Source organism: Pogoniulus pusillus, unplaced genomic scaffold, assembly GCF_015220805.1.
Source record: "Pogoniulus pusillus isolate bPogPus1 unplaced genomic scaffold, bPogPus1.pri scaffold_47_arrow_ctg1, whole genome shotgun sequence".
NCBI lineage: Eukaryota > Metazoa > Chordata > Aves > Piciformes > Lybiidae > Pogoniulus > Pogoniulus pusillus.
The window spans coordinates 6,192-29,087 of NW_026974707.1; the positions used below are offsets into that span (position 1 = coordinate 6,192).

General features: G+C 50.4%; 1 protein-coding gene across 5 annotated transcripts in view; it reads right to left on the reverse strand.

Annotated features, from left to right (window-relative positions):
- Positions 1-1,559: 1,559 nt before the first annotated feature.
- LOC135174096 (isoleucine--tRNA ligase, cytoplasmic-like) overlaps positions 1,560-22,896 on the reverse strand; it is a 38,751-nt gene continuing 17,414 nt past the window's right edge. The window contains exons 1-7 of one of the 5 annotated variants that reach the window (XR_010301732.1): positions 16,978-17,066; positions 14,721-14,843; positions 6,580-6,671; positions 5,046-5,156; positions 3,595-3,707; positions 2,576-2,705; positions 1,565-1,874 (exon numbers count right to left, since the gene is read on the reverse strand). Coding sequence is in view for 1 of the 5 variants with exons in the window: in XM_064141346.1 (XP_063997416.1) it covers positions 5,132-5,156; positions 6,580-6,671; positions 14,721-14,843 (240 nt within the window). In the remaining 4 variants the exon portion in view is untranslated. Of the gene's footprint in view, positions 1,875-2,575; positions 2,706-3,594; positions 3,708-3,911; positions 4,303-5,045; positions 5,157-6,579; positions 6,672-14,720; positions 14,844-16,977; positions 17,067-22,896 lie in introns of those variants that run through there. The other 4 variants (XR_010301733.1, XR_010301734.1, XM_064141346.1 and 1 more) reach the window with 4 other exon arrangements.

The window sequence follows — 22,896 nt, forward strand, 5'->3', positions numbered from 1 at the left end:
AGCTGATGACGAAGAAAAGGCTGAGGTCCTGAATACCTTCTTCACCTCAGTTTTCAACAGTAAGGAGGGAGGAGGAGGCAAGTGGCCTCTTGAACTGGGGTCAGGGAGCAGTGTGTTCCCCTGGAAATTCATGAGGAATTAGTCCAGGACCTGCTGAGCCACCTGGACACCCACAAGTCCATGGGACCAGATGGGATCCATCCTAGGGTGCTGAGAGAGCTGGCAGCTGAGCTGGCCAAGCTGCTCTCCATCATTTTCCAGCAGTCCTGGCTCACCAGAGAGGTCTCAGGAGACTGGAAACTGCCAACGTGGTCCCCATCCACAAGAAGGGTCGGATGGAGGAACCTGGGAACTACAGACCCATCAGCCTGACCTCAGTGCCAGGGAAACTGATGGAGCAGGTTAGCTTGGCGGTGATAAGAGCACACCTGAGGGATGGCAAAGGGCTCAGGTCCAGCCAGCATGGGTTTAGGAAGGGCAGATCCTGCCTCTCCAACCTGATCTCCTTCTATGATCAGGTGACCTGCTTGGTGGATGTGGGGAGCCCTGTGGATGTGCGCTATCTGGACTTCAGCAAGGCCTTTGACACTGTCCCCCACAGCAAACTGCTGGCTAAGCTGTCAGCCCATGGCTTCGATGGCAACACTCTGTGCTGGGTGAGGAACTGGCTGGAGGGCCGGACCCAGAGAGTGGTGGTGAATGGTGCCACATCCAGCTGGCAGCTGTCACTAGTGGTGTCCCTCAGGGATCAGTGCTGGGCCCCATCCTCTTTAACATCTTCATAGATGATCTGGATGAGGGCATGGAGTCAGTCATCAGCAAGTGTGCAGATGACACCAAGCTGGGTGCAGATGTGACTGAGTTGGAAGGCAGAAGGGCTCTGCAGTGGGACCTTGACCGCCTGCACAGATGGGCAGAGTCCAATGGGATGGGGTTCAATAGCTCCAAGTGCAGGGTGCTGCACTTTGGCCACAACAACCCCATGCAGAGATACAGGCTGGGGTCGGAGTGGCTGAGAGCAGCCAAACAGAGAGGGATCTGGGGGTGCTGATTGATACCCGCCTGAACATGAGCCAGCAGTGTGCCCAGGTGGCCAAGAGAGCCAGTGGCATCCTGGCCTGCATCAGGAATGGTGTGGCCAGCAGGAGCAGGGAGGTCATTCTGCCCCTGTACTCTGCACTGGTTAGACCACACCTTGAGTACTGTTCAGTTCTGGGCCCCCCAGTTTAGGAGGGACATTGAGATGCTTGAGCGTGTCCAGAGAAGGGCAACGAGGCTGGGGAGAGGCCTTGAGCACAGCCCTACGAGGAGAGGCTGAGGGAGCTGGGATTGGTTAGCCTGGAGAAGAGGAGGCTCAGGGGTGACCTTATTGCTGTCTACAACTACCTGAGGGGTGGTTGTAGCCAGGAGGAGGTTGCTCTCTTCTCTCAGGTGGCCAGCACCAGAAGGAGAGGACACAGCCTCAAGGTGCACCAGGGGAAATTTAGGCTTGAGGTGAGGAGAAAGTTCTTCCCTGAGAGAGTCATTGGACACTGGAATGATTGGCTGCCCGGGGAGGTGGTGGAGTCGCCGTCCCTGGAGCTGTGCAAGGCAGGACTGGACGTGGCACTTGGTGCCATGGTCTAGCCTTGAGCTCTGTGGTAAAGGGTTGGACTTGATGATCTATGAGGTCTCTTCCAACCTTGGTGATACTGTGATACAACTATTTCTCTTCCAAAGGACAGCCCTGACCAGAAAGTGGCACATCCAGATGAAGATCTTGACTGACAAGAGCATCACCTCACTGAATAAGCAATATACTCTATCATTACAGCAGCCTTGGCCTCATAGATGACTCTCTTGCTTCGTTGCAGAAGTCCATCACCAGCCTGTGCCTGCAATGTCAAATGGAACCATGTCAAAACTGCTGACACTTTGCAGTTATGATCCCAACAGTTCATTCTTCAGCTCCCAGCTCCTCCAGTAAGGCTAAGCATTCCAACAGGCTCATGCCAAACTCTCCCACAGTTGTTTGAGACCATCACAGCAAACTAACAGCAAGTTGCTGCTCTACTCTCAGACCACAGAGGCTGCCTAGGGAGTCGCCATCCCTGCAGCTGTTCAAGAAAAGCCTGGATGAGGCACTCAGTGCCATGGTCTAGTGGACTGGAGAGGGCTGGGGGCTAGGTTGGGCTGGATGAGCTTGGAGCTCTCTTCCAACCTGGCTGATTCCATGATTCTAAGTGTACAAATACCCCAGCTGTGTGCTTTGAACCTTGTCAATAAGCTTTCTGCAGAGACTGAATGATAAGAAACAGGTTGGTTGTAGTTATTAACAATCTTTGCCTGGATATCAACATTAATATTATTAATTTTGCATCACTCATTCCACGATTCTTGGAGTTCCCACAGTGAGAACAGCAAAGGATGGCACACCCCAAGCACTCCTCACCACGTATTCACTGCCAGCACCCAGCACGGGAAGACAGCCAGGACAGGAAGATAAATCACACGGCGTAACAATCGGAGCCACCGCAGCTAAGGGGGGAAAAAACAAACACCAACCAATATATCTCAAGCCACAACAAAGACTTACTTCAGCAGCACCATCCAAGATATTGTTCATGAACTTAACCATGTCCTCTGTCTTCTCAAGGTGTCTGTCTGGCAGCAAACACTGCTGGTTGGAGGCATTCAAGGCGACGGTAGTACGGATGGTCAGCTCGCTGGCAATGGAAAGCAGATGGGTTACAGGTTTGAAGAGCCACAGTGTAAAACACTGCAAAGCAAAGAATTCCTACAGCACGTCAGAGGGTGCTCAGTAAGCTTCTCCCTGTGTGTGTTCCCTTAAAGGCAAGAGGGGAAGGGGGAAGAGAATGGTACAAAACAGCTTCTCAGCAGTACTTTGTCCCCTCACATCCGTGCAGGCAACGCGATCGAAGCTTATTGCATTTCACACCCCCACAGGTAGCTCATGACTTCCCCAGCAGCAAGAGATCACAGACAGGAACCTTGCACATGAAACGTACTACTAAGGTAACACAGGAAGTCTTTCAGCATGCAAAGGCAAAAGCACAACCCAAAACATTCCACATGGCCACAGTCCATCTGAAGAACGTAAAACTGTTGGAACCAGTTCAGAGCAGGACCACGAGGATGAGCCAAGGGCTGGAGCACTTCTAAGAGGATAGGCTGAGGGAGCTGGGGCTGCTCAGCCTGAAGGGGACAAGACTCCAGGGAGACTTTAAAGCTACCTCCCAGTACCTGAAGGGAACCTGCAGGAAGGCTGCAGAGGGACTTTTTCCATAAGGGTGTCTAAAGACAGGGCAAGGGGAATGGTTTGAAGCTGAGGGAGAGCAGGGTTGCTTAGAGTGGATCTGAGGAAGAAGTTCTTCAGCATGAGAGTACTTTGGCTTGCAGAGACAGAAACACTGTAATGCCTGTTCATGAATTTACAGCCAAGGTCACAAGCGTGCTTCTGTCAGCAATTACTGCTTCTATGCCCACCAATCACACAGTAGTGTGTCCTTTGTGAACAAACAGCATCTGAGGCCAGCTGCACCAAGTATTCAGCGACAAAACAAAGCAAATCAACAAAACAAATCTCCTACTTACCCAGCCAAAAAAGCAAACACTTCTCTGCCAGATAAACAGGCAGAAACATCTCAACAGACAGACAGAAGAGCTTGCACCGGAGAAGCAGGTGAAGAAGCTCTCCTTTTTGGCACCTATAAAGCACCAGATCAATCACATCACTTTAACTTCAAATGAGAGACAGCTGCTTTTAGATTCACTGCATTCAGGTGTTCATCTAGAGACAGCCCACAGAAATCCAGAACTTGTGCTCCCTGAGTCCCCGTGAAGCTCCTACAATCTTCCAGAGCACAAGCACAGGATTTTGTGCATGCTTTGATCACCCAGAGAAAACTTACAGAGCTGACATCTTCAACTCTGGTTCTTCCCTTCCTTCACTCCAAAGGCCAGAGAAGAAGTAGTCAACGGCAAATGCCAAGCAACTTAACTCCCGAATGATGCATTTGAAGACAATGACCATTAAGGGCAAATGTCAAGCATCTTGTTAAACTGCTCCAATGTGCCTTGTCTGTACTGAGTGCAGCCAGCATCCTTCATGCACTTCATGCTGCTTCTCTGAGGGAGCTCAGTTGTATGCCTCTCTTAAAAAAAGCATCAAGAATGAAATGGGACTCTCCTGAAATCAGAAGCACAGGCAATGCATAACCATTCTTTACAGCCCCAGTTACAAACTGACATAACTTTGAATGTGCCTAATGCCCTGCAGAGTTAACTAAGGAAAACCTAAGTTAAGGCTGTAATAGAGAAGTTAATGTAACAGAGGCCAAATTTAATAGAGGCATGAAATTGAACAAGGCCAAGGGCAGGGTTCTGCACTTTGGTCACAACAACCCTGAGCAGCACTGCAGGCTGGGGACAGAGGGGCTGAGAGCAGCCAGGCAGAGAGGGCCCTGGGGGTGCTGGGAGAGAGGAGCTGAAGATGAGGCAGCAGTGCCCAGGTGGGCAGCAGAGCCAACGGCATCCTGGGCTGGCTCAGGAGCAGTGTGGGCAGCAGGACAAGGGAGGTTCTTCTGCCCTTGCGCTCAGCACTGCTCAGGCCACACCTTGAATACTGTGTCCAGTTGTGGGCTCCTCAATTCAGGAGAAATGTTGAGGTGCTGGAAGGTGTCCAGAGAAGGGCAGCAAGGCTGGGGAGGGGCCTGGAACACAAACCCTATGAGGAGAGGCTGAGGGAGCTGGGGGTGTGCAGCCTGCAGCAGAGGAGGCTCAGGGCAGAGCTCACTGCTGTCTGCAGCTGCCTGCAGGGAGGCTGTAGCCAGCTGGGGTTGGGCTCTGCTGCCAGGCAGCCAGCACCAGAACAAGGGGACACAGTCTCAAGTTGTGCCAAGAGAGGTATAGGCTGGTTGTTAGGCATTTAGTGCCAGGGTCCAGTTGATTGGTTAGGGCTGGGTGCTAGGTTGGACTCGATGATCTTGGAGGTCTCTTCCAGCCTGGCTGATTCCACGATATGGCCAATATCCACTTTTACTTACCATCAGAAACAAAGGAAGCTCCATCTTTGAAGATCACAACAGCAGGCAACTCAGGCAAGGTCACATACTGAAAGAGGTGTTTTCAGTTAGTCCAGGGAAGATGAAAAGACTCTGAAAGACACCAGCAACATTCAAATGTGGAAATGTCACTCATTCAAGTACAGTTTTCCTGGTTATTTTCTGTTATTCTTATTGTGACCTTCCAGTAGCTGAAGGGGGCCTGCAAAAAAGCTGGGCAGAGACTTTTTAGGCTACCAGGTAGGGACAGGACTAGGGGCAATGGAGCAAAGCTGGAAGTGGGGAAGATTCAGGCTGGACGTGAGGAAGAAGTTGCTCAGCAGGAGAGTGGTGAGAGCCTGGAATGGGTTGCCCAGGGAGGTGGTTGAGGCCTCATCCCTGGAGATGTTTAAGGCCAGGCTGGATGAGGCTCTGGACAGCCTGCTCTAGGGCAGGGTGTCTCTGCCCATCACAGAGGGGTTGCAACTAGATGATCCCTGTGGTCCCTTCCAACCCTGACTGATTCTAGGATTCTAGAGGTGATTAGTGGGAAGCTCCAGCTGGCATGAAAACCAGCTTTACTTGTAACAGTTTAATACAATATACCTACTGAAAAATAACTCAGCTTCCTTTTTTAAACTTGATCTTTTTTCAACTCATCTTTGCAATACCAATTGTACACCTTTAAAACCAGAGAGGACACTAATGAAAAGAAGCTTCATGTCTAGCCTGTATTTGTCATATCCAAAGGCCCATGGAGACTTGTACATGGAGCAGCTCTTCAGCCTCTGTAGAATTCCCAGTCTGACAAAGAAGACTGGAAGATTCCTGGCAAGCCACTGTGCCCAATCACCTATCTGCTTTTCCAGGGCTCATTCTGCATTTCTAGTTGACAAAGCCAAATATTTCTAAGAAGCTCCCACAGATACAGTAAACATGCCAACTGCTATTTCTGGTCAGAGACATCACTGTTGTTTGCAAGCTCCACTCAGTAATGACTGTGCAGAAGAACATTCAGGGCTTACACGTACTACCCACTGCAGCAGGTAAATGCTAACTGCTTCTAATCAACAATGCAGACATGAGAAGCTACTGGGCTCTACCAGACTCCAAAGAAAGAACTGACTTGACAAGGTTAAAAAGAGGTAGCTATGATAACAGCTATAACTTACCTACTTTATCCAAAACGTGGCAAATTTGAACACAAACATTGCAACACATTCTGTTCCATACTTGTCTCATTCAAAGGCTATCCAAATACCCTTTTCTAACACTCAGTACTTATCTGCACAGAAAATAGGCTGCTCTTTTGGTTAGACTTAGTACAGCCATCTTCAAGTGGTAGACAGTAAATAGTATATGTAACCCTAAAGGACAAGAAATTCAAACTACAGAAATACATCTGTAACCATCACAGAGAAAAAAATCAGCATTACATTTATATGAACCAGATCTATGGCAGAAGAGAAGAGAGAGGAAACAAATCTGAAGAACTACTCAGAATCTTCAGTCTTAGAGCATATGCATGTCTCCTTACCTCCAGTAGAAAGGAGAGCTGTGCTTAAAACTACTGCTGTGAACCAGTCTGCCTTTCTCTTTCAGTACTTTAGTGATGTTCTTATCTGCGTCCTAAAAAGACAGAACAAACATTTTTTTCCTCAAAACACAAATTCCATTATTTTAGTAAAGAAGTGCAGGAATCATCTCCAATACTCAAATCAAGACAACCTCTATCATAAACCAGTATTTACACATCAAACAATCCAAAAAACTACTATACAATGGATGCACTTACTGCAGAGGCACTCTAACACTTCACTAATAAAGCTACTTGCTCTCAAACCTTGGCATTCATCAACAGTCCTTCCTTGCCCCCAGCTCACACACAGCTGTGTACCAAACGCAGACTTTCTGTAGCACTAACACAAGACACAATTTATTATTAAATGATGTCTTGGGTTCAAATGCAAGTTCCCAGAGACTCTTATAAATTTGGTAGACCCAATGACAATTTATAGAATTTATAGAGTGCCCTCCCCTCCTCCCCCTCCTTTCCCCAAAAGACAGGGAGAGAGATAAAAGGTAGGGACACCCCAATAAATCAATCTCACTCGATTTGGAAGTTAAAAAGGAAAAGTTTAACAATAACTTAGAAAAAGGGATTGGAGGTAGGGGAGTTTACAAAGGATAAGGAAGGGAAAACAGCAAAATACAAAACAGGGATGGATACAACCCGAGTAGTGTGATGGTGTCTCTGCCTCGTGGCTGGTATGCAGTATCAGTGTGTGTGTGCGGTCATGAACGCAGGTAGGGAGAAAGAGGGCGAAAAGAGGAAGAGACAGGAGAACTCCTGTCTTTTATACCACAGGAAGTGGGGGGAGTGGGCTAACCATCACCTGGAGTGTGGCCCACCCCTGAGGAGGGGCCAAGACCCCTAGGGTCAGGTTCAGGGTCACTCCCCCAGGAGTGTTAACCCTATACATTCCACCCCTTGGTTAGACCACTTCCACCTTCCTAAGAACAGTCTTCTTCTCCAAAGATGGGAAAAGTGTCCATGGGTTAAGAGTTCGTGAAGTCCTTCTTGGTCCCCGGCTGTATCCCAAGGCGATGTGTTCCTCTGGTCCGGTGCAGGTTGCTGAGATGTGAGCAGGGCAGGAACGGAAGAAAAGTCAGTGAATCAGGAACAGTTCTTGTTGGTACTCAGGAAAAGAGTCTTTTCCCTCTGCGAAGAAAAACATCAGGAACAGTCTCTCTTGGTGTCTGGCATCAGGGGAACAGGTGTGGATGAGATGGCTGTAGACATCCTCTGGAGGGAAATCAGGAACAGTCTCTCACTGCAGGGCATCAGTGACGAATCAGATGCAGGGTTCTGGTTGGACGCTGTGGTGTGATGCGATGCTGTAGGACTCTGGATAGCTGCTGCTGTCATGTAGGTTCTGTTGGACGCCGTGTAGTGGTGAGGGTATAACTACAAAAAACAACTTGTAACCCCTTATGAACTATAATACAAGTATTGCACAACTATGATACAAGTATTGCACAACTATGATACAACTATTATACAACTATAATACAAGATAACCTGAAAGTATCTGGAACACATGGAATCAACTCTGAGATTTCAAAACCTTTTCAGCTAAAGAGAGATTTCTCTGAGGGACACACTCGATAACACCAGTTTCCATCATCACCCAGTATGTGTGACCAGGACCCTCTGCAGATACCACCCCTTTGATAGGTTTTCCCCCACCAGAGGCAGGAGCAACCCACACAGTCTTTCCCAGTAGATTCCTTTCACAGACTACAGGAACTCCATCTCCCTCAACTATGGGCAGTAGGGCAGACTGAGCAGGACCAGCTCTGTTAACTGATCCCCTGCTGTTCACCAGCCAAGTGGCTTCTGCAAGGTGCTTCTCCCAGTTTCTGAGAGTTCCACCTCCCATAGCCTTCAGGGTGGTTTTCAGCAGGCCATTGTGTCGCTCAATCTTTCCTGCAGCCTGTGGGTAGTATGGGATGTGATAAACCCATTCTATCCCATGCTCTTTTGCCCAGTTGCTTACAAGGTGGTTCTTGAAATGGGTCCCATTGTCTGACTCAATTCTCTCTGGGGTACCGTGTCTCCACAGGATGTGGCTCTGCAGACCCAGAATGGTGTTACGGGCAGTAGCATGAGGTACTGGGTAGGTTTCCAGCCACCCCGTGCTTCCCTCCACCATGGTTAACACATACTGCTTGCCACTGCGAGACCGAGGCAGAGTGATGTAATCAATCTGCCAGGCCTCCCCATACCTGTACTTTGACCACCTTCCCCCGTACCACAAAGGCTTCATGCGCTTAGCTTGCTTTATGGTGGCACAGATGTCACATTCATGGATAACCTGAGTTATGGCCTCCATGGATATGTCCACGGACCTGTCTCGGGCCCATTGGTATGTGGCATCTCTTCCTTGGTGACCAGAAGAGTCATGTGCCCACCGAGCTAAGAACAGTTCACCTTTGTGCTTCCAGTCCAGGTCAATCTGGCAGATGTGGGCAGCCTGGTCAGCTTGGTGGTTATGCTGCTGCTCTTCAGTGGCTCTGCTCTTTGGGATGTGAGCACTGATGTGGCGGATTTTAACTGGCAGTTTGTCCAGGCGTGCAGAAATGTCTTGCCAGAGATCAGCAGCCCAAATAGGCTTCCCTTTTCTCTGCCAATCATTTCTCTTCCACTCCTTCAGCCACCCCCATAAGGCATTTGCTACCATCCATGAGTCGGTGTAGATGTATAGCATTGGCCACTGCTCTCGTTCTGCAATGTCCAGGGCCAGCTGGATGGCTTTCACCTCAGCATACTGGCTGGATTCACCTTCTCCATCTCTTGCCTCTGCAACCCTGCGTGTGGGGTTCCAGACGGCAGCCTTCCATCTTCGCTTGCTGCCTACCAGGCGGCAGGATCCATCTGTGAAGAGAGCATATGCCTTTTCCTCCTCAGGGAGGTCACTGTATGGGGGGGCTTCCTCAGCACGGGTCACTGCCTTCTCTTCTGCTGGCTTTCCAAAGTCAGTGCCCTCTGGCCAGTTGGTGATGACCTCTACAATGCCTGGACGCTCGAGAGTCCCCATCCTAGCCCTCTGAGTTATCAGAGCCATCCACTTACTCCAAGTGGCATCTGTGGCATGGTGCGGAGTCGAACCCTTCCCTTTAAACATCCAAGTCAGGACTGGAAGCCTTGGAGCTAAAAGGAGTGGTGACTCCGTCCCAATCACCTCAGAGGCAGCTCTGACTCCCTCATAGGCAGCTAGGATTTCTTTCTCTGTGGGGGTATAGTTGCTCTCTGAGCCTTTGTACGCCTTGCTCCAGAACCCGAGTGGGCGGCCTCTTGTCTCATCAGGAGCTTTCTGCCATAGGCTCCAGCTAGGACCATTCTCACCGGCTGCTGTGTAGAGAATGTTCTTAATCTCTGGGCCGGTTCGAACTGGTCCCAAGGCCATGGCATGGACCACCTCTCGTTTGATCTGGTCAAATGCCACCTGCTGCTCAGGTCCCCACTCAAAGTTATTCCTCTTTCTTGTAACGTCAAAGAGGGGTTTCACAATTTGACTGTACCCGGGAATGTGCATCTTCCAAAAGCCCACAAACCCCAGGAAGGATTGTGTCTCCTTCCGGTTAGTGGGTTCCACCATAGTGGCCACTTTATTCACCACATCCATAGGGATGTGGCGTCGGCCATCCTGCCATCGAACTCCCAGGAACTGGATCTCTCTGGCAGGCCCTTTCACTTTGCTTCTCTTAATGGCAAAACCTGCATCCAACAGGATATTAATGATCTTCTCACCCTTCTGGAAGACCTCCTCTGCTGTCTCACCCCATACAATGATGTCATCGATGTACTGCAGATGTTCCGGAGCTCCACCCTTCTCCAGTGCAGTCTGGATGATGCCATGGCAGATTGTAGGGCTGTGCTTCCACCCTTGAGGCAGTCTGTTCCAGTGGTACTGGACTCCTCTCCAGGTGAAGGCAAACTGTGGCCTACATTCTTCTGCAATGGGGATGGAGAAGAAAGCATTAGCAATGTCAATTGTGGCATACCATTTGGCCTCCTTCGTTTCCAGTTCATACTGCAGCTCCAACATATCAGGCACGGCTGCGCTGATTGGAGGAGTCACTTCGTTCAGGCCTCGGAAATCCACCGTGAGTCTCCACTCCCCTGTCTCCTTTCGCACTGGCCATATCGGGCTGTTGAAGGGCGAGTGGCTCTTGCTGATGACAAGCTGCTGCTCCAGGCGGCGAATCAGCTGCTGGATGGGTAGCAGGGAGTCTCTGTTGGTGCGGTATTGCCTGCGATGAACTACACGAGAAGCAATGGGTAACTTGACATCTTCCACCTTGTGGGTACCAACCACGGAAGGGTCATCCGACAAGCCAGGCATGATAGACAGCTGCTCTTTGTCTGCAGTCTCTACAGCTGCTATGCCAAAAGCCCACTTGTTCCCCTTCGGATCTTTAAAGTACCCTTCCCGGAGAAAGTCAATCCCCAGGATGCAAGGTGCATCAGGGCCAGTTACTATGGAGTGCTTCTCCCACACATTCCCGGTGAGGCTTATCTCAGCCTGCAGCACAGTCAACTCCTGAGACCCCCCTGTGACTCCTGCAATTGTAACAGTATCTGTCCCCCTGTGGCTGGAGGGGATCAGAGTGCATTGGGCACCGGTGTCTACCAACGCTCTGTACTTCTCGGCTTCAGAAGTGCCAGGCCATTTCACAAACACGTCCCAATATACTCTGTTATCCCTGGCCTCCGCCTGGCTGGAGACAGGGCACCTCTAATTCTGAGCAGTGTGACTGCATGAGGCACATGGACCTGAGTTACTGGCTTCACCACCCCTTGAGCGAGAGCGCTGCCTGCGGGACACTGGGGCAACCCCTCTTCTGGAGGAGTTATTCCCTGTGTTTGTCCCCTGCAGTTCCCTTACCCTGGCCCATAGAGCTGAGGTGGGCTGGCCATGCCCTCTATCCATGTTTTCCCCATGGTCACACAGTGTTCTCCAGAGTGACCCCCTGTGTGTACCCTGTCTGCTCTGGGCTGGTCTCCTGCGGGGAGGAGGAGGAGCACGGCGGCGTGTGTTCCTTACAGCTGAGACTTGCACCCATTCTGAAGGTGAAGAGCAGTCATCCTCTGCCTTCTGCATTTCAGAGAAAGAGGCTTTCAGCTCGTTCATTTCTTGGGTGAGGGTCTCTACAGTGGCAATTAAGGTTTTCCTCGACAAACTGTCTTCAAACTGTCTCAGGTCATTCACAAACTCCCTGATTGTGGGAAGGTTGTTGGGGTCTCTGCCCAGCAGCAGTGCTCCCAATGTGGGGGCATATGTGGAAGGGGCACACTGAGTCAGTTTCTTTAAGAGGGCTGGCTTCATGCAGACATCATCAGGGTCCGAGGGCCTCTGGTCGGCTCCATAAATTATCTCCTGTACAGCCATTTGCCTCAGGTATGAGATCCCCTGTTCCATATCTGTCCATCTAAGGGGATGGAAAATCATGTCATCCTTAGTCGGGTACCTGTACCTCACAGCTATCAGAAGCCTGGCCCAAAGTGAGTGGGTACCATCGAGCCTTCCCAGCTCCTTATCCACACCTCCATCCCTCGACAAGGATCCCAGCTGCTTCGCCTCCCTGTGATCTAGGTCCACTGTTTCTGCTCCTGCATCCCAGCATTTCAAAAGCCAGGCTAAAAGGGACTGTCCGTTTGCCCTTGCATACTCCTGCCTTATGTGCCTGATTTCCTTTCTGGGCGTGGAGCTGATAAGGATCACTCCATTATCAGGTCCATTTCCAGCTGGTTGCTGTTGCTGGGGGGTGCTGGTTCCCGAAGAGGTCCCTTGCCCTGGATCGGTATCTGCGGGAGGGTTTTGATTTGATCTTGCTGGCCGCGTGGTAATTGGCGCTAGGTGAAGGGGGCTGGGCTGAGGGGGCAGGGTCCGGGGGGCTGCCCTGGGCGGGACCGGAGGCGGAGTTCGGGGCGGAGCCGCGCTAGGGGCGGTCTGCCCAGTCTGCCCTGTCGCCCATCCCCCGCAGCTGCAGCTGGGGCAGTGAGGACTACCCCTCCCCCTAAGCACCCTAATGGCGGCGCCCACTCGATATTTCCACGTGTCCCAGTTCACCGCTATCTTATTAATTCCCAAACCCAAATTTACACACAGTGAAATAACAGCTATCCAGTACCATTTTTCCCCCAAAATATCTGGAGCTTCTGTGCTCCAATGCATATACTCAGATTGATTCCATGTTCCAGAAACATTTCTAAACACAGTGATATTACTAACAGAATTCAGGAAATAGGCATAGACTCGGGCAGGCAAATGCTTAGAATATTCCCAGAGCATATCAATGACAATCCAGAAGACATGGGAACTTATAAACTTTAACAGCCAGCCCCACAACAGCCATGCAAAAGCGTTAATGATTAAGACTTTCAGAATATCCATTTTTTTTTTTTAACTTCCAAATCTTCTCTGAAAGAATTCTTTCTACCTAGCCCCACGTTGAGACGCCAAATAAAATTGTCTTGGGTTCAAATGCAAGTTCCCAGAGACTCTTATAAATTTGGTAGACCCAATGACAATTTATAGAATTTATAGAGTGCCCTCCCCTCCTCCCCCTCCTTTCCCCAAAAGACAGGGAGAGAGATAAAAGGTAGGGACACCCCAATAAATCAATCTCACTCGATTTGGAAGTTAAAAAGGAAAAGTTTAACAATAACTTAGAAAAAGGGATTGGAGGTAGGGGAGTTTACAAAGGATAAGGAAGGGAAAACAGCAAAATACAAAACAGGGATGGATACAACCCGAGTAGTGTGATGGTGTCTCTGCCTCGTGGCTGGTATGCAGTATCAGTGTGTGTGTGCGGTCATGAACGCAGGTAGGGAGAAAGAGGGCGAAAAGAGGAAGAGACAGGAGAACTCCTGTCTTTTATACCACAGGAAGTGGGGGGAGTGGGCTAACCATCACCTGGAGTGTGGCCCACCCCTGAGGAGGGGCCAAGACCCCTAGGGTCAGGTTCAGGGTCACTCCCCCAGGAGTGTTAACCCTATACAAATGAGAACTTAAAACTTTGATTGAGTCTTCTGATTCTGTGGCAGCAAGTCACATGGTGCTTCTTAGCCTCACGTTTAGGTCTCACTACAGCACCTTCCTCTGCTGTGAATACAGCTTCTGAAGTGGAAGCCTATTTGACAGTACCTCACTAACTGACCAGCACTGAGATTCTAAACTGGAAGGGAATGGTAAATCAAATTGCTGAACGTTCAATCAAAAGCTGAATGTTAAATCAAAGGCCATCTATTGAACGAGTGTCAACGTGACATTGAGGGATAAAAAGAAAACCACAAATGACTGTTGGAAGAATTCAGCATTAGAATATTTTCCAAGAGTCTTAAGTTCAGATTCCTACGAGCAAAAGCTAAACACGTAGCCTCCAGTGCTCTCTTATTTGCCTTAGCAATGACAGCTCTTTGAGTTGAAATGCAACACAAGATTTTAAAGCCTTATTCAAGCAAATTGTGTTTACAGGAACATGCTCTGCTCTCAAACTGCAGCAGCAGGAAACCAACCAAACAACTATTTGTTGTCTTTGCACACAGCGCTAAACAGTAACTCCTTTCTGCCCGTGTCTGCAGTAGTCTGGAGTTGCTGTTGGTTTCTTTTACAGGGATTCTCCTGCCTCTATTGGCAAGTATATTCACACTGCAACACATCCCACAAGTAGGGAAAATGAGTGGATTTCTCTCCTCTGACAAGTCGTGTTACACTACCTGGCTGGCACAAGCTTGATGACCACATCTGGAAAAGCAGAGGTCATCCAGAGGTGAAGAGAGGCCTCTGCATACTTGCCTGGAGGCTTCATGCATTACATTTCCATAAGGAACAAGCAAAGGGAAACTCATTCTGCAGTAGATACAGAATGGAGATGCTGCTCTTCCCTTTCACTACCAGATACACAGTACTAATCCCATTTCAAAGCCTCTCTTTTTCAGATACTGTAATAAACCAACTGAAACCCTGCTGCAAAGGTTAAAATACATTAGGCTTCTTCCAGAGCTCAAAGACACCTTGAAGACCAAGCTATTAGGGGAAAGAAGACTTATGCCATTGAAAATGTTGCCCTGAATAAAAGCAGTGTTTTACTTTCTCCAGGACCACTAACCTTCACATACTGTCCAGCCAAGTCAGCCACCTCTGCTGTGAAGCAGCCAGATGCATCGATGGCACAAACAGCCACAGCACCCTTCTGAATTCTATTCAAGTCCATGCAGACTCTGTCATCATCCTACAAAAGATCAAGTGACAGGGTAAAGAAATACAAAATATTGGTTAAAATATCCCCCCACGGAAGAAGAAATGAAACATTCAATACAAAAAGTGATGGCTGGACAAGAATGGCAGAACACTCAGCCTTTGGCAAACCCAAACACGCCCAGGAAAAGATGGATTCTACAGGACTGTCATTTTAGGCATCAGAGCAAAGATCATTTCTCCAGAATCTCTCACCTGACAGAAGGGCTATGTGCCTCTGGGCATGTATATATGCACGGACAAGTAAACACACGTTTTACCTGCACACATGCACACACAGAGCCAACGGCTTCAAGATGCTACTGCATAGTAAAGAAACTGACCACCACTGTGTCATCTTCTTGTACCAGCCAAGACTTCTGTCTGTTTAGCACAGAAGCATGTAGAGTCTTTTTCAGAAAGCAAATGGTTGTAATCAGTCTACTACTCCTGGAACTCCACATAATAAACCCCATTGTCTTAGTGTTTTAATGATCCAAAGCCTTTCAGTCTGCATTGCTCAATCTTTGTTGGCCCACTGGCAATGCTACTGGTCAAGAACCACACGTGGAGAACATCACAGCTTATTTTCCTGGCTAGGCTTCAGTTTCTTATTTCCTCTAGCACAAGCACAGAATGAGTTAGAGTCGGAACACACCACAAGGATCATCTAGTTCCAACCCCCCTGCCATGGGCAGGGACACCTCACACTAGATCAGGCTACCTAAAGCCTCATCCAGCCTGGCCTCAAACACCTCTTGGGACAGGGCTTCGACCACCTCCCTCAGCAATCCAGCCCACAGACTCATCACCCTTATGGGGAAGAACTCCTTCCTAACAAAAAAGCTGGGCAGGGACTTGCTCTACCAGGCCAGTTACATTTCCCAACAACTAAACTGCCTTGTGCAAATATGCAACAAAGCAACAGAGGAGCCAAGGGGAAATACCTCCCACAATTCTTTCTCTATTAGCAGTCTGTTCCTTTCCTATTCCATCTCCTACAACAAGAGGACCTGACTCAAAAGCAGCTCTGTCAAGTACTTGCAAGATTGAGCTACAGGAGAATGTCTGAGGTGCAAGTAGTGTGGTAAGGCTTTAGACTTCTTCAACACTTTACCAGCCACCATGGATTTCTTTATCAACCAGTAGCACACAGTCCAGTCTAGGTTTCTTTCTTCACAGCTCTAAGAAGCTGAGGCATCTTTTCACACTGCATTCATCTCGACAAGGGAAACACCACCATAATGGATGCACCCTCCAGGAAAATGCATACAAAAGAGACAGAAAGGGATGGGATATTGCACACAAATATCAAGAGGCCTATCACAAATGCCAGCAGCTTCTGAGAATGATGATAGAGCTCCTGGTCTAAGGATTGCCGATTGCAGGGCGCTGGCAGCTCTACTGCAAGTTCTTTTGAGGGCATCTTTGGATAATGGCTGAAGACAGGAAACTATCCAAAAAGAACAACGAGTCTAAACTCATGCATTCAATTCATCCGTCAAAAACTGAAGCAATTCTATCCATGAAAAATTATCCCTCTTAACCTTCACCAGAACAGAGGAAAAGAACAGTAACAACAGAAAAAAGGAGTGCAACAAAACCCTTTCCCATCAAGGTAAAAAGTCTCAGTACAAAAGCAGGCAAAGCAATTTTTTGCTCTCTAAAAGCCCAATGAGCAATGAAAGGGAAACACTGAAGAGGGGCAGTGTGCTGTGTAAAACCACTGTTACCATCCGAACCTGTCACTTAGCAAAGCTTGTTCTGACTATCAGTGCAACAGAGCATTTCTTCCCTAAGCTATAAATTACAGCTTTGGGGGAAAAACAGCAAAACACCACACCTAGAGTCACTAACACTCAGAGACAGTGGTGGGCTCACTTCACATATCACAATAATCCAATCCAGGGACACCTAAGATCCCCAGTGCAGCATACAGAGGGCAGGAGAGGATGCAAGAGTTCATTAGAACACAGTGCTGCACTGTGCTCCTTATTCCTACCTTTCCAGCAGCAAAGAAGAAGATTGTTTACTGTCAGTCACCCTGACAGCCAGTCCCCAGGAGCTGGAAAGTCAAGTCATGCACGATGGAACACAATTAAGGTGACAGATATGCAATTCATACTCACAGCACCAAAAGAGGGAGCCTGGTTAGGGCTCCGCGTGTCACGGCAGCTCACAGGCAGGCAGCTTCCGCGCGGCCGCCAGCTTGACTGTGGCGCCCGGGACGGCCAGAGCTGTGCGTCCCGGCAGCCAATAGGAAGCCCGCTTGTGCGCGCGTGTCCGCCATATTGAGTGCGTCACGGCCAGCCAATGGGGAGGCCACTTTGGCACGGCTGCCATCTTGAGTGTGGCTCCCCGCGGTCGACGTCTTAAGTGTGTCTGCCGCGGCCGCTCTCTCTGCGCAAAACGGCACCTAGGCGCGGCGGACACGCGTACGCAATTTGCGTACGCCCCCAGGCGCGGCGGAGACGCCTACGCAATTTGCGTACGCCCCCAGGCGCGGCGGAGACGCCTACGCAATTTGCGTACGCCCCCAGGCGCGGCGGAGACGCCTACGCAATTTGCGTACGCCCCCAGGCGCGGCGGAGACGCCTACGCAATTTGCGTACGCCCCCAGGCGCGGCGGAGACGCCTACGCAATTTGCGTACGTCCCTCGGCGCGGCGGAGACGCCTACGCAATTTACGTACACCCCCAGGCGCTGCGGAGACGCCTACGCAATTTGCGTACGCCCCTAGGCGCGGCGGAGACGCGTGCGTCCGCCATTTGCGTACCGCACCCCCCGCCTAGTCGCGGCGCAGACTGGCTCCGAAAGACCCTGCCTGCCTGCCTGCCTGCCGCTCTGTGCTCGCCGCCATTCCATTGCAGCCGGCTCAGCGTCACTGCCGCTCCCTGCGGCTCCACCCGCGATGCTCCGCCCCGCTCCCACTGCCGCATGCGTCCGACCACGGAGCCCTAGCGGCCCGCCCCCCCGAGCGCCGGCCCGCCCCCCCTGCCTGCCGCTTTTAACTCCTCACTCCAATACTTACAAATCCAAACCAGTTCTCAGCTCTCCCTCCCACCCCTCACCTTCCCCTCCTCTCCTCCCCTCCCCTCCCCTCAGCTTTCAGCCACTTCAATCGTGCACGGCCTTTAGAGACGAGGCAGGAGAACGGGGACCGCCGCGGCTCAGGAATTGCAGTGTGGACAAGGAAACACACGGTGGCAGCACTCAGCACCGGCGCCACACCGCAGCCGCTACACAACTGCAGTACCCACGACCAAACACAGGAGGGCAGCACACACAACCGAGAGCGCCTCTGCGCCCGGCCGGGGGCAGCGCCTTCAGCCCAGCGCCGCTCTGCCTATTGCCTTTGCCAACAGCACACCGCACGCAAGGCACAGCCCACGCTCTGCCACTCCTACACACTCAGTTTATAGGGACAGCTCTCAACTCCAGCTGGGGCTACTCAGCACTTCCTTGATCTACTCTGGAGGGATTTACAGACAGCAGAGGAGACACAGGGGGAGCTGCTGACACCAGAATTAAGGCCGTTCTGCAGGAGCTAGAGGAAAAACACAGCTCTTCTGCCAGATGAGGGCCACAAAGATGAGCAGAGGACTGCAGCACCTCTCCTGGGAAGCAGGACTGAAAGAACTGGGGCTGTGGAGGCTGCAGAAGAGAAGGCAGAGCTTCGAGCTACGCTGCAGTATCTGAAAGGGACCTGCAGCAAAGCTGGAGGACTGTCTAAAAGGGCCTGTGCTGATATTCTGTGCATTTAAAATGATTGCAGTGAAGCTGCTCCAAGAAAAACTTCAGAGACTGAAGAAATCAAAAACCAAACTGCCAGATTCCCTCACACAACTTTCTACATGACCTCAGCAAACCCCTTTCACTTCACATCGCTTCTGACACCCACTCTGGGAGCTGGACACTCCTTCTCTCCCTGAAGCCGGGAGAAAGATCTGGTGAACGTGGCAGCACGTGGCAGAGGGTCAAGACTTAAGCAGACACCTGATTGCTATCACAGCTCAGAAACGACTGAGACACATGCCCTCCTCCCAAACCTAGCAGTTAGGAAGTGCTACAGCTGCACCAGATCACACTGGGATCTGCTTCTTGCACAGGATGCAGCAGATTCTGGTCCATAGCTCAGAGAGGATTGCTTAGCTACTGCTGTTTATAAACACGAACCAAAAACAACCACAAAAACAAAGGCTCAGAGCTGGAAACAGTTCTCAGCAGTGCAGCAAAATCCCTTTCTTTTATTCCATAGAGAGGTGCTGCAGTGACCTCAGGGGTTTTTAAGTCAAAAGCTGCTTGCTGGAATCACAGAATCAGTCAGGGTCAGAAGGGACCACAAGGACCTCGTTCCAGAGACACTTCACACTAGCCCGAGCCAAAACTAGAACGGTAGGAAAAAAGACAAATCACAAAACATAGGACTGCCTTAGCTGTCCTGCATTGTAACTAGCAGCACCAAGTCCCAATCAATTCAGAGCCTTGGCACTGTTTCTCCTTGAAGATTTTAACCCTGGACACAAAGGAGTCCTGCTCTCAGGCATGGGATTACAATAAAAGTCACTCAAATGACTAAAAAGGGTAACTGACCAATCTCTCTACATGTTCCTATGATGCTCCACTAACTCCCTCCTTCAGAGTGGCTAACAGTCTCCAACAGACACTGCACCAGCAGCTACCTTGAAGATCTGTAACCAGCTGAGTGAAGGGCTGTAAAACAAATTCACCTCCTTCAGAAAGCTTCTCATCAGTTACACAGAGCAGTCAGAGCCTGCTTCCATTCGCATCTTTCTTTATCAAGTTCCACTGTGGAGTCAGAAAACTTAAAGTTCACTTAGTCACAGGTTAAGTCGACTCTGCTGCTGGTATCCAACCCCATGCTGCTGGCTGAAGCAAAGTATTCCAGGGCGTGAAGGTGAGACTGCAACACGAGAGACCTCCTGTGCCAAGTGCTGCTTTGGGTTTCTGGGGTTGGGATCAGGAGGGGATGGGTGGCAGGTGGCTGACTCCTGCTTTCTGCAAACAGAAACAGGCTAAGGTAATTGTGCACTGCAGGATCTCATTTTGTATTTACCTCTTGATCTCAACCCAGAGGGTTTTTCCTTGGCTGTGTTACTTCTGCCTCACTTCTGTGTTGGAGGGAAACAGGAGGTTAACCCATTACAGCACTGTAAGTTGTTCAGGCACTGGGAAAACAATTCAACAGGCCCCTGTGTTCCAGGAGGTTTATCAAGTAGCCTGCCAACATTTTCAGGTGCTAAAGAACTAATGAACATTCCATTTAGGAAACAGCTCCCTCATCTCATAGCAAGCAAACATTCCCCACTGTCACTAATCCTATGAGCTGATAAAAGATTTCATTGAATGGTTTAGGTTGGAAGGGACCTCAAGGATCATCCAGTCCCAACCCTCTGCTCTAGGCAGGGATACCTCCTACTACAACAGGCTGCTCCTCCAGGCTCAGATGAGGAAGTTTTATGAGGAGCAGCTGAGGGAACTGGGGGCATTTAGTCTGGAGAAGAGGAGGCTGAGGGGAGACCTCATTGCTCTCTGACACTGCCCAAAAGGGGACTGGAGTGAGGAAGGAATTGGTTTCTTCTCCATAGTATCAGGTGATAGAACAGGAGGAAATGGCCTCAGATTGCACCAGGGGAGGTTTAAGTTGGAGCCGAGTTAAAGTTTCTCTGCTTAGGAGTGGGCAGGCATTGGAAAAGGCTGCCCAGGGAGGTGCTGGAGTCACTGTCCCTGGAGGCGTTCAAGAGCCGCGTGGACACGGCAGCTGGGGACATGGTTTAACTGCCATGGTGGTGTTAGGCTGGCACTTGGAGCTGCTGATCTTAGAGGTCTTTTCCAACCAAAGCCACTCTATGGTTCTCCTGTAAAGTGATGCCTGCAGCTACAAACATCACTGGGACACTAAAGTCTCTCAAGGACAATTTTAAATGACCTTTCCACTTCCACATGAAGTCATTCCAGCCCATAACCAGCTATGGTTTGGGGTGGGGGTGAAGCCCCTTTCTTTATCTCTCTTTCTTTCAGTGTTTCTCTGTTCAAGCAAGTGTTGGTTCCATAGGCACTTTATCTACAGAAGAAGTGCATAAGCCAACAGTGGCTATCAAAGGAAACCAAAGAGTTAGAATCACAGAATCAACCAGGTTGGAAGAGACCTCCAAGCTCATCCAGTCCAACCTATCCCCCAGCCCTACCCAGTCAACCAGACCATGGCACTGAGTGCCTCATCCAGGCTTGTCTTGAACACCTCCAGGGACGGTGCCTCCACCACCTCCCTGGGCAGCCCATTCCAGTGCCAATCACTCTCTCTGGGAAGAACTTCCTCCTAACATCCAGCCCAGACCTTCCCCAGCACAACTTGAGACTGTGTCCCCTCGTTCTATTGCTGGTTGCCTGGGAGAAGAGACCAACCCCACCTGGCTAAAATGTCCCTTCAGGTAGTTGTAGACAGCAATGAGGTCACCTCTGAGCCTCCTCTCCTCCAGGCTGCACACCCCCAGCTCCCTCAGCCTCTCCTCACAGGGTTTGTGTTCCAGGCCCCTCACCAGCTTTGTCGCCCTTCTCTGGACACCTTCCAGCACCTCAACATCTCTCTTGAATTGAGGGGCCCAGAACTGGACACAGCACTCAAGGTGTGGCCTGAGCAGCGCCAAGTACAGGGGAAGAATAACCTCCTTTGTCCTGCTGGCCACACTGCTCTTGAGCCAGCCCAGGATGCCATTGGCTCTCTCGGCCACCTGGGCACACTGCTGGCTCATCTTTAGCCTACTCTCTACCAGCACCCCCAGGTCCCTTTCCTCCTGGCTGCTTTCCAGCCACTCAGTCTCCAGCCTGTAGTGCTGCTTGGGGTTGTTGTGGCCAAAGTGCAGAACTCTGCACTTGGCCTTGTTCAGTCTCATCCCCTTGGCCTCTGCTCACCCATCCAGCCTGGCCAGGTCCCTCTGCAGGGCTCTCCTACCTTCCAACACATCAACACCTGCTCCTAGCTTGGTGTCATCTGCAAACTTACTGATGCTGGACTCAATCCCCTTGTCCAGATCATCAGTAAAGATATTGAACAGGACTGGGCCCAGCACTGAGCCTTGGGGAACACCACCAGTGACAGCTGCCAACTGCATGTGGCACCATTCACCACCACTCTCTGGGCTCTGCCATCCAGCCACTTCCTGACCCAGCACACAGTGAATCTGTCCAAACCATGAGCTGCCAGCTTGGCCAGGAGCTGCTTGTGGCAGACAGTGACAAAAGCTTTGCTGAAGTCCAGGCAGACTCCATCCACAGCCTGCCCCACAGTCACCAGGCAGGAACCTGATCATAAAAGGAGATCAGGTTGGTGAGACAGGACCTGCCCTTCCTAAACCCATGCTGGCTGGGCCTGATCCCTTGGCCATCCTGGAGGTGCTTTGTGATGGCACCCAAGATGACCTGTTCCATCACCTTGCCTGGCACTGAGGTCAGGCTCACAGGTCTGTAGTTTGCTGGCTCCTCCTTACGACCCTTCTTGTGAATGGGCATCACCTTGGCCAGCTGCCAGTCTTCAGGAACCTCTGCAATGAGCCAGGACTGCTGGTAAATGATGGAGAGTGGCTTGGCCAGCTCAGCTGCCAGCTCTCTCAGCACCCTAGGGTGGATCCCATCTGGTCCCATGGACTTGTGAGGGTCCAAGTGTCTCAGCAGGTCCCTTACTGCTTCCTCATGGATTAGAGGGGGACTGTACTGGTCCCTGCCTCCATCCACCACTTCAGGAGTCCAGCTGTGCTGGAGACAACCTGTCCCACTACTGAAGATTGAGGCAAAGAAGGTGTTAAGCACCTCTGCCTTTTCCTCATCCTTTGTCACTCTGTTCCCCTCTCTATTTAACAAGGACTGGAGGTTGTCCTTGGCCCTTCTCTGCCATTCAGATATTTAAAGAAACATTTTTTATTCTCCTTACCAGCAGTGGCAGCCTAAGCTCCAAATGGGCTTTTGCCTCTCTCATTTTTCCTCTACAAGACCTAGCAACTTCCTTGAACTCTTCTTGGGACACCTCCCCT